An 11872-nucleotide genomic window follows, 5' to 3' on the forward strand; every position below is an offset into this window, starting at 1 on the left:
TCATCTTGGAGTCAATAATGACTCCAAGATCCTTTTCTGTCTCTGTGCTGATGATGAATGGTAGCTGAGATTAAGCAATTTACCAAACAATTGGTAGTTTAGCTCCACTCCAAATGGAAGCTTGTTGGTGGTCAGATGTAGTATCACAGTAAGGAATATTGAGAAGAGTATTGGAGCAATGATGCAGTTTTGCTTAACTCCTGTCTTAACATCAAAGGGATCTGTGATAGATCTGTTACTGAGAAACCACTCTTCACATACCATCATGGAGCAGGCAAAGAATGGTGACGAATTGCAGTGGGCATTTCATCCGTAAATGCGGGTTAGCAGATTAGATTAACAATTGTTTCAGGAACAACAAACAGAGCAGACTAAACCAGCCTTAAATATAGTATTCGATTTCAGAATTTCATTTACGGTTATTTCAGCACAGTCTACATTACTAAAACTGTTAAAAAAAATAATGAGCCAAACTAGGAGGAAAGGGAATGACTACCTAGTTATCAGAAAAATAAACTATGCTCCATAATGTCTTTCAAAATACTTACGTAATGGAACACTAGAACATATTTTAAATGTAGTTTATTATAGTGAATTTCCTTTGGTGATAAATCAATAATCTTGGACACTGGGATCTTCTATGAATCCATCATATATAACCCATGTCAATAATTTCAGAGCATATTTTCTGTGAATATACCTACCACTGTAGCTCAACATGACCCCTGAGGACCAACTCACAAGATAATATAGACTCTCCTACGGTTTTCCTGTATTGACTTATTCCTCAATCTTTCTCCAGACGTTACAGATATGTAGAACTACATCCTTTTGTTCTGTTCAAATTGTTACATGAAAGAATAGGCAACATGTATAAGGAGGCTCAAATGCAGAACACTTACAACAACATTGTCCAAAATCAGAGCTCCATATGGGACAGTCCTGTGTTTTCCTACTCTGTCCATTAAAGTTATATTGTCTTTCTTCCACTTTATTGCTGGTGTTGGGATACCATCAGCCACACATGAAAGAACAGCTTGAAAATTCTCAGTGGCTGTGTAGTGTGCCTCTGTACTGCGAATCTTAGGTGGTACTATAAGGAGATAAAACAAATGTAATTATTCTCTGTATTTGTCATTCTTCCATTACTCTTGACACTGATGTAGGAATACAGGAAATGATATACCAGATTGGATTAGTCATTTAATCTGGTATCTTGTCTCTAACAATGACCACTATCAAATACTTCAGAGAAAGGTATGGAGCTCCCATTAGAGACCAATATAGTGACATATCCTAAACCCAGTCCCAAACCAGTGGACCATTCCTTTCTAATCCCATTTTAGAAACAGTTCTAGACCTAATCCTGACCTGGTTAGAGGACCTGATTAAAGAGGTATCTGTGGTCAGCCATTCTTAAAAGTGACCATAACGTAATCACATTCAACATTTAAGCATGGGGAAGGAAGCCAAAAAATTCTATGAAGTTAATATACACCTTTAGGAAAAGAAATTGCAAAAGAATGAGGAAGTTAGTTAGAAGTTTAAAGGAGCAGTCAAAAATGTAAAAAGCCCACAGGCATCTTTTCTTTTTGTGGACTGAATGCTGGTTAAAAGCTAGGAAGCAAAGGGTGAATAAATAGTCACTTTTCAGGACTGAGGGAGGTTAAAAGTGGGGTTCCACAGGGATCTATGCTGGGCTTTATTTTGTTCAACAGCTTCATCAATGACGTGGAAACAGGGGTGCACAGTGAAATCTCCATGTTTCTTGAACCTTAGACACCCTCTAAGAACTCCAGCAGATTGTGAAGACTGTTTAATAATACCATATTAGAAGCTCAAGAAAAGTGTATACCATAAATCAAAAAGGGTACCAAATGATCCAATAAAAAACCTGAATGGTTCAGTAGCAGAGTTAAGGAAGTCAAGGCAAAAAGGCAACCTTTGAAAAATGGAAGGCATGACCAAATGAGAAAAACAAAAAAGGTCAAACTGAGTGGTTATGTGTACAAGTGAAATCAGGCAGGCCAAAAACAGAATTTGAGGAGTTTCTAGTAAAAGATGCTGAATTTAATCATAAAAACTTTTAAAAATATATCAGAAGCAGGGAGCCATCTAGAAAATCAGTGGGACCAGTAGGTGACCAGCGTTTAAAAAGTGCACTCAGATATGATAAAGCCATAGCAGAAAAACCAAATGAATTAGTTGCATTGGTGTTTATCGTGGAAGATTCTGGGGAAATTCCCATGCCAGATCAGTCTTTCTAGTAGATGGGCCTGAACAGTTGAACCGTACTAAAGTAACAACAGAGGAATTTTTAGAACAATTTGATAAATGTAATACTAATAAGTCACTGGGACCAGGTAGCATTCACTCAAGAGCTCAGTCACTTTTCAGGATTGAGGGAGGTCAAAAATGGGGTTCCACAAGGATCTGTGCTGGGCCCTATTTTGTTCAAAAGTTTCATCAATGACCTGGAAATAGGGGTGCACAGTGAAATCTCCAAGTCTGCATATTACATCAAATTATTCTGGGTAGTAAAGTCCCAAGCAGATGGAGAGCAGCTGCAGAGAGATTTCACCAAGCTAAGTGAGTGGGCCAAAAAATGGCAGATGAACTTCAAATGTCAACAACTACAAGGTAATGCACTTGGGGAAAAATAACCTCAACTATATGTATGCAATGCTGGTTTCTGAACTAGCTGTTACGACTCAGGGAAGAGACCTTCAAGTCACAGTAGATAGTAAATGTCAGCTCAGTGTGCAGTGTCAACCAAAAGAACCAATAAAATATCGGGCAGTATTAAGAAGGGAACTGAAAACAAAACAGAGAACATCATCATGACATTATACAAATCAGTCACTGAAATTAGTAGGTAACAGGTTTGTTAGCAGCCAAGGAGGCAACATTTAGCTGAGCCGCTGCCAATAACAACTAACAAGTTTATTGCCAACTACGTTTTTACGTAACTTGTAGTTAACTTATGGAATTCATTGCTACAGGAGGTGGTAGAAGCAGATAACATAGCTAGATTCAAAAAGGGACTGGATAAATTAATGGATGATAGATTGATTGATCCATTAATAGCTATTGAACAGAATAGTCAGAGATGTTTCATCTGGCATCTATAACCCAATAAATGGTGGAATCCAAGGAGGGTACTGAATAGGGAATACATCACTCTGGAGTTATCTGACTCGATGCTCTCTCTGTATAGCATCCACTCTTCCACTGTCAGAGACAGGATACTGGGCTAGAGATGGGCCATTGGTCTGACCCAGTATGGCACTTCTTATGTTCACTTACTATACACAATGAGTTCCATGCTAGAACTGGTTGATCCTGCCATGTTTGCTGCCATACATGTGTATCGTCCAGTGTCATCAGGCTGCACAAAGGCAATCTGCAAAGCCCCAGTGCTAAGAATTCGTTGCCTGATGGACTCTGGAATTTGCTCTCCATCTTTGAGCCAAGTGATCTCAGGCACTGGGTAGCCATCAGCTTCACACTGCAAAGTGGCAGCTTTATCCACAGTAATTATGTATTCCTTAGGATGATACTTGATAACTGGAGGAACTAAAAGAGAATTAAAAACAATTTAGAGAATATACAACACACTTATTGCCTAGCCAAAATAATTCAAAAGTATTTCTGTCTTACAGCCTAGTGGACAGAGCCAAGGTCTAGGACTCAAGGCTCCAAGGTTCTGTTCAGAGGCAGGTGAGAAAGGTATGCAAGTCTACATCAGGAGTGTCAAAAATATAACCCACAACCCAGATCTAGCTTATAGAGCCCTATTGTATGGTCCATGGTGCTGCCTGTGGTTCTTGCATGGGATTTGTATGCTGTGTGCAGCATGGGACCAGGTCCAATGCATGCAGCATGTGGGTTCAACCAGATGCATGGACAAGCCACAAGCCACTCATACACTACTCATCAAGCCCATGGCCTGATGAGTTTGATGTCCCTGGTCTATGCATGTGAAGATCAGACAATGACTCACCTTGAACTTTTAGTTTGATCTTTCCTAGGGCAGTACCAGCTGAATTCTGAGCAACACACATATAAGTGCCAGCATCCCCAGTAGCTGCTCTGGCAATCTGTAAGCTACCATTAGGAAGGACTGTATAACTATTGCCTAAAACACATACAAAAGATAGAAAACATTTTTATAAATAAAGCCATTAAATCTAAATTTTAACACTGAGGAATGAGGAAAATAAGCATAAATTGTACAGCTGAATAGAATGACATTTTAAGATACCTGATGTGATTATATTGATGCCTTCCTTTTGCCATGCTATGATAGGACGTGGTGTTCCTATTGCTTCACATGGTAAAAGAGCAGGGTTGTTCAGAATAACATCTAGTGTTCCTGGCTGGGTTTGAATAGTTGGTGGCTCTACAAAATGGAATGATGCACAGAAAGTAGTTGGTTAGAAATATCTACATTTGTTTGACAATTTACATAACCTGAAGAGGAGATCATATTAGCTAAGTATAGCTGGCTTCTGCCATCCTTACAAAGAGCTCACTGAGACTGCTCTAATTGAGTGTCCATGATATTACCCACATAGCTAAGATACTGGTGAACACAACGGCACAATCTGGCTTCGTTGTTATTCTCATTGTTACCACCTATCCCTGCTTACAAAATGTTTTTTTCTGGTTAAGATCCCACCTCACCGTGGATGTGAAGAGTAACATGTCTGTGTGCAGAACCAGCAGCATTCCGGGCTACACAGGTGTACCTTCCTGCATGGTTTAGCTGAGCAGCAGCTATTTCAATAGCCCCTAGGGATAAATTAAATAAAAGTGTTTGCTGTACTTCGTTGCAGTATATTCTAGTGTCTTACATTCAAAGAGAAAAAAAAAGAAATCTGAATGCACTTTGAGAAGCTTACTTTTTTTCCCCTAAAACTTCATGATCAGTATTTTAATTACTACTCCTATAATGCACCACATTCTACGACTTGCTATATAGAGACTTGAATCATGCACAACACCTGAAGACAGAATTCTGTAACCATCTCCTCTGGGAAGAAGTCTTATCCCATTTTTGGTCCAGTGAACTGAGGGAGCAGGAACACCTGATGCCGTGCAGGAAATGACTGCAGGCAATAGTTTTGTCACTAGGAGATCTGTAGCTTCATCTGCTATTGATGGGGGCACTGAAAATAAGAGAAGAAAATTATGATAAGCAAACCTTTTAATTCCATATACTTGTTTATGTACAATTGTTTTCTTTATTGACTATGAGTAAAGATTTAATAATATAAGCATCAAACTAAAGCCACTTTGCTCACTTAGCAAAGTGTACTCTACCTTGTACAATGAGATCAACTGCTCTTTGATCCTCTCCTGCTTCATTTGATACAGCACACTCATAGACTGCAGTGTCATCCACAGTGGGAGAAATGATTACTAGGGAACCTGAAGACAAAAGTCTGAAAAAGACATTACAAGTCTATGACATCTCTCTTTACATACATGCACTCAGGTTCCTAAATCCACTTGCACAGGAGGCCAGATTTGAATACCATTGCTGGATTATAGAAAAAGCTGCAATATTTTAGGTTCCATAACCCATCTTATGATTCTCATTCTTGTCAGAAAAGTTGAACAATATCCTCCTTAACCTATGTCAACCACTTTTAATACAGTCAACAATATTTTTATTGAGGTGTCATCCTTCTGACTCTCTTCATGTCTCTCCAGCTGATCCTTCACAATGTCCTTCAGAGGATCCTCCTTATTTTAACTCACCTTTCCCCCTGGGCTTTTGCAGTGCTCTGCCCTTCGTACTCTTCTTCTTCTACACCTTGTTTCTGAACAATACCATCCATAAACATAGAGTCAAACTTTATCTCCAAGGTGACTCAAATCCACTCCAGGCCTGTTTCCTTCTATCTAAACTGAAATATTGGCTTGTCTTTCTAATATATCTTCTTGGATGTTAGCTGTGAGCTCAAACTCAATATAACTAAAAAAAAAAATTATTTCCTATCCCAAAAGATCACTCCTTCCCCCCTGCCTTCTCAATTACTGTGGGCAATTCCACCATCCTGCCATGTCATTCAGAACTGTAACCTGGGAATTATGTTTGACTGAGAACTTTCTCCAGCGTCTTGCATTCATGCTGTCTTAATAGTGCCATTTCATTCAACATAACATTGTCTCTCTCAGATGCCGTCTTTTCTACCCAGCTAAAACTCTCATCCAGGGTTTTACTATCTCATATCTTGATCACTTCATGTCATTTTTCCTCACTTGTAGCCATTGTTGTAGGAGTGGCTAATCTGGTCTAGCAGCTGCAAATTGAAAATGTGTTATTGCTATTTCAGTTAAAATCTGCTCCTCCTTATGGCAAAATCTAAGGGCATTTATACACATACATTTGTCTGCTCTGATGCATCAGATCTTCAGTGCATTACAGCAGACTCTATTAATCAAGTCTGCTCTACATGTGAGCTGACGCACCCAGCGCTGTGTCGCATGCATTTGTATAAATGGCAAAATGCGCATCAGCACTGAGAAAATGGCAGCAGTGTACTTTTGACCTAAAACACCTTCAATGCAGTGCAAGCATCTGTACAAATGCCCTAAATGCCTCCATGGGTGTATTAGTCTACTGGGCCATGTCTACATAAGACACTGACTGCACAGTTGTTACTGGACAGTCATATAGTAATTGCATACACAAGTACTAAATGACTGCTCGATAACCACAGTTATGGCACAGTGGCATCCTCCAACAACTTATAGGCAACACTGACTGTACTCATTATTACTGTGCAGTAGTGTCACATCATGCTTCATGCCATGCAACGTTACTGCAAAATAGTAACGAGCTACTTGCAGTCAGCATCTCATGGAGACATGGCCCTGGAGTAACTGGAATGGTACATTTGTGTGTTTGTGTACGTGCACACACACACATGTGCATGTAGGCCTCTGTTACTGGTTCTTCTAGCCTTTCCCCAACTAAGAACAGATATACCTTTAGAAGATTAACACACACACCTACACAAAAAAAACCTAAACAGAAACAGACACAAATTGCTGAAGTATACAAGATCAGAACCTGTACACCTATCTAGCAGTAACCATGCTGTGGGCAACCCTGAAGGCTCAGAAAATCAGTTTGGATAATCATCTTGATCATAAACCTGTCCTATTTAAATGTGTTTATTCAGTAGTACAACTAACTACTATGCAGCTGAGTCTGTTAATTTGAATCACTGTGACCAGTGGGGTCCCTCAAGGCTCTGTCCTAGGGCCTATACTATTTAACATCTTCATTAATGATGTAGACATTGGTGTCAGAAGCGGACTCACTGATGACACCAAACTCTGGGGTAAAGCATCCACACCTGAGGACAGGAGGGTGATCCAGGCAGACCTTGACAGGCTCAGGAAATGGGCAGATGAGAACCTGATGGTGTTTTACACCGAAAAATGCAAGGTCCTCCACCTTGGGAGGAAAAACCTGCAGCATCCTTATAGGCTTGGCAGTGCTACACTGGCTAGCACTACGGATGAAAGTGACTTGGAGGTCATGATTGACCACAAGATAAACATGAGCCTTCAATGTGATGCTGCAGCTAGTAAAGTGAGCAAAACACTGGCTTGCATCCATAGATGCTTCTCAAGCAAATCCTGGGACATCATTCTCTTGTACTCGGCCTTGGTGAGGCTGCAGCTGGAGTACTGCATCCAGTTTTTGGGCTCCACAATTCAAAAAGGATGTGGAGAAGCTTGAGAGAGTGCAGAGGAGAGCCAAACGCATGATCAAAAGTCAGGAAAACAGACCTTATGATGAGAGGCTGAGAGCCATGGGACTCTTCAGCCTGGAAAAGCGCAGGCTCAGAGGTGATCTGGTGGCCACCTATAAGTTTATCAGTGGTGTTCACCAGGATCTGGGGGAACGATTGTTCACCAGAGCACCCCAAGGGATGACAAGGTCGAATGGTCACAAACTCCTCCATGACCGTTTCAGGCTGGACATAAGGAAGAACTTCTTTACTGTCCGAGCCCCCCAGGTTTGGAATAGACTGCCGCTGGAGGTGGTTCAAGCACCTACTCTGAATGCCTTCAAGAGACATTCGTATGCTTATCTTGCTGGGATCCTATGACCCCTGCTGACTTCCTGCCCCTGGGACAGGGGGCTGGACTCAATGATCTTCCAAGGTCCCTTCAAGCCCTAGTGTCTATGAATCTAAAGTTCAAATTAAGCCAGGTTAGTTGCTGAAAAGTCTTACACCAGGGACGAATGTAGCTCAAATCAAAGCTTAGGATATTACTCACCTGTACGTATTCTGATTTTGATCAACATTAAGGAGGTGCCCATTCTTCTTCCAGCTGATCACAGGCCTGGGAATTCCAGTCGTCTCACAAGGTAGTGTGGTTTGAACATTAACAGTAACTGTAATGTTGGTAGGTCCAGGAGCAATAGATGGAGGAACTAAAGAATAACACATAAGGCCCAAGTTATGTATGCAGTTGAACTACTTAGAACTGTCCCCTTTTTCTAGCAGGAATAACTTGGCATTTATAGACTTGCCAAAAAACTTAGTAGGGAATCTGCCTCAACCCTTAGCTTGTCTTGTTGAAGTGCACACTCCAGTTAAAAGAATAACTTTATTTTTTCTACTCCCATAGATTTCACAGAACCCTAAATTTCTACGGTTATTATAAAACAATTAGAGATGGGCCTGAAACAAAACCCTGAATCTGAATAATCCCTTATTTTGGAAACAAAACAGCACACAGATCTGAATTTCTCTGGTCCCTTTCTCTATTACAAGCAGAGACATTGCTTTATTCTAACTCTGAAGTATATGAAAGCAAGGTACAATTGCTTTCTGCAGCTTATACCCAGTATTAAAGACAGGTTTCAAGACACAGCAAATAACAAGACTGGTGCAGTTCTACACCAAATGTTATAGAACAGCTGTGTTTATCTATAAAAGAAATGTTTACCGTGGACCTGTAAATCAATTCTCTTGCGTTCAGTTCCAGCTGCATTGGTTGCCATGCACAGATATCGTCCAGTGTCAGTCACATGTGCAGAGTGAATAGATAGAGATCCATCCTCTAACACTGAATATCTAAAACAAAGCCATAGATTTTATTTTATTTTTTCACAAACAAAACTGTGGGCTATTATGTCAGGAGAATGGAAATGTGAGGATAACTCAGGAAGCACAAGGACAGCCAAAACAGGCAGCACTTTTATTTGACCAAACACATTCTTATTTAATGATATTAGTCTTATTCTGCCTTCACTCTCTGTTCCAGGATGTCTACTATTCCCTTTCCAGAACAATTTGGAAATCTGATTGTTATAATGACTTCCAAATGAGCGGACATGGTATTTGCCTAATTTTATCCATGATGTGATTCTTACAGATTACTCATTAAAAAACAGAAAATATGAGTCATTAATGAACAAACATTCCTTAGTTGCCCTTTAAATATAACTAAAACATTAAGCATTTGGTCAGTGCTTGTCAGTTATGTGCCACATGCCAGATCCCAAGCCCTCTGAAACTGATATGAAGATTCCTATTAATTACAATAAACACTAAAGCTGGAATAGACCTGGAAAGTTTTACCAAGTAGGAAATACAAGTACCTTCCAGTATCTGTCACATTCCAAGCAATCAGTTCCTTTAAATCCCAAAGTTCTTTAATAGAAACATAAACTTTACCGATTTTCAAAAAAGAACAGCGCTGAGTTTGTTGAAAGAGTTTTTATGCTACAAGAATAAATCCCACTGTATTTTAAATTTCCTGCATGAATAATTGTTTATTATTTAGCACCCTGCAACACTGCACCCTACATTTGGGCCTTTGCAGGTTGAGATGTATGGGAGAAAAAATTAATCCTGTTTTTGTGAAAGTAAAAATAATGCACATTAAGTAAATCCAAGAGATATACATTTTCTATCACAGACCCATTGTTAAAGTGCTGCTGCAGAACATTTTTCTGACCATTAGAAGTTACCTGGCATTGTTTCCAGAAAAAATAGCCCCATCCTTTCTCCATGTAATTCTTGGGGTTGGTACTCCTTCTGCATCACACTTCAGAACAGCAGATGTATTTATGAGCACAACAACAGTCTGAGGGCCAGTTCTGATTATAGGTGCAACTATATTAAGAAGAATTCCAGATTATATTAACTTTATACTTAACTGTTTATGAATAGACACAGAAATGGCTACAGTAACAAAGATGGTGTGTTTGAAGCTTCTTAAAAACGTAATAAATGCATACAAAACAACATGCTGCAGTAGGGAATTAAAGAAAAATGTGCTACAAATTAAAGAGAGAGTTCCCTGCATACAGTGGTGATCTTTGCTTACTACCTGCCCCCACACTGGAGCACCTTCATGCCCCAGCCAGACCCTCCGCAGCATACTGAGCCAGGTTAGAGCTGCTCCAAGCAATCTCAATGTGCTGCAGTCCCGGGTACATGTGTAAACACAGCACCTGGGAGCAATAAACTAATCTTAAACTGAATAATACAGCGCTAAGCCACTAGCATATTAGGCCTCCTTTACATGTTACACGTATTATACAATTAAGTGGTTAATTGTGCAATTATTTTAGACTAGCTACACGTGCAAAGTAACAATTACTCCATAAAAAGGTCCATCCAGCTATAAAGTTAGAGCTGAAAAATGTGTAACAACTTTATAGCTAGTTTCTATCCAGCTTTAATTTGAATGCATAGAATAGCTATGCCCCCACAGCTGGGAGCCCTGTCAGTTGATGGGGATCCCAGCTGCAGGGTACACCATTAGCTGCCATAGCTGGGAGTCCCACAGCTGATGGAACTTGCAGCCACATCAACATATGGGGTCCTGCCGTGGCTGGCAGTCCGATCAGCAGTGGAACTCACAGATGCAGGCGCTTGCTACTTGTGGGTGCCTTACATCCTATCACACCTATACCTGAACATATAAAGGGGCCCTTAGTAAAGCTTTTAATTTCTGTTTAACTAAAGAAAAATGTGTTACAGGAAGCCCTTGCTATACGCGGGTTTGGCATTTGTGGTTTCAAATATTCATGAATGCCACTCCCACCATCACCAGTGCAGCCATGCCTCCCCCCACGCCCCCCCAGCCACCGGGGGCACTGAGTTCATGACGTCCATGAACACAGTGCGGTATTTGGGGATTTCGCCATTCACAGGGATCTCCAGAACAGATTCCCTGCGAATGGTGAGAGTCGCCTGTATATGTATATGACCTCTACCTGACTCAAGAAGTCTACAGGCCAACGAGAGGTAAAGCACTGCTTGGCCTGGTACTGGCTACTGGGGATGACCTAATTGGTGACCTAGTGATCAATGGGAAGCTGGGTGACAGTGACCACAAGCTGATCACCTTCACCATCCGCTGTAAAGCTGGCAAGTCAGTCAGCAACACTGAAGTCCTTGACTTCAGGAAAGCCGACTTTGACAAGCTCAGGAGGCTTGTCAGTGAGGCCCTAAGGGACCATGACCCCAGGGGGAGGGGAGTCCAGGAAGAGTGGTTGCTCCTCAAGGGAGCGATCCTCAATGCACAAGCTAAGGCTATTCCATCTCAGAAGAAAGGCAGCAAGAGGGCACAGGAGCCCCCCTGGCTCTCCAGAGATCTAGCAGACCTCCTGAGGCTAAAAAGAAAGGCCTACAAAGGATGGAGGATGGGATTCACCTTCAAGGAGGAATATTCTGCACTGGTCCGGTCCTGCAGGGAGTAAACCAGGAAAGCCAAGGCTGCAACTGAACTCCAACTAGCTTCGAGCATCAAGGACAATAAAAAGTCCCTTTTCAGATATGTGGGGAGCTGGAGCAAAAGCAAGGGCAACATTGGACCCCTGCTG

The 11872-nt window shown here is 41.0% G+C and overlaps 1 protein-coding gene across 1 annotated transcript in view; it reads right to left on the minus strand.

Moving 5' to 3' along the window:
- Positions 1–11872, minus strand: part of HMCN1 (hemicentin 1) — a 359897-nt gene that overhangs the window by 53988 nt on the left and 294037 nt on the right. The window contains 10 exon segments of the mRNA XM_006023882.3: positions 903–1093; positions 3307–3576; positions 4004–4138; positions 4265–4402; positions 4687–4794; positions 5007–5171; positions 5326–5447; positions 8308–8464; positions 8983–9110; positions 10010–10154. Of these exon segments, the coding sequence (XP_006023944.1) occupies positions 903–1093; positions 3307–3576; positions 4004–4138; positions 4265–4402; positions 4687–4794; positions 5007–5171; positions 5326–5447; positions 8308–8464; positions 8983–9110; positions 10010–10154 (1559 nt within the window).

Source organism: Alligator sinensis, unplaced genomic scaffold, assembly GCF_000455745.1.
Source record: "Alligator sinensis unplaced genomic scaffold, ASM45574v1 scaffold468_1, whole genome shotgun sequence".
Taxonomy (NCBI): domain Eukaryota; kingdom Metazoa; phylum Chordata; order Crocodylia; family Alligatoridae; genus Alligator; species Alligator sinensis.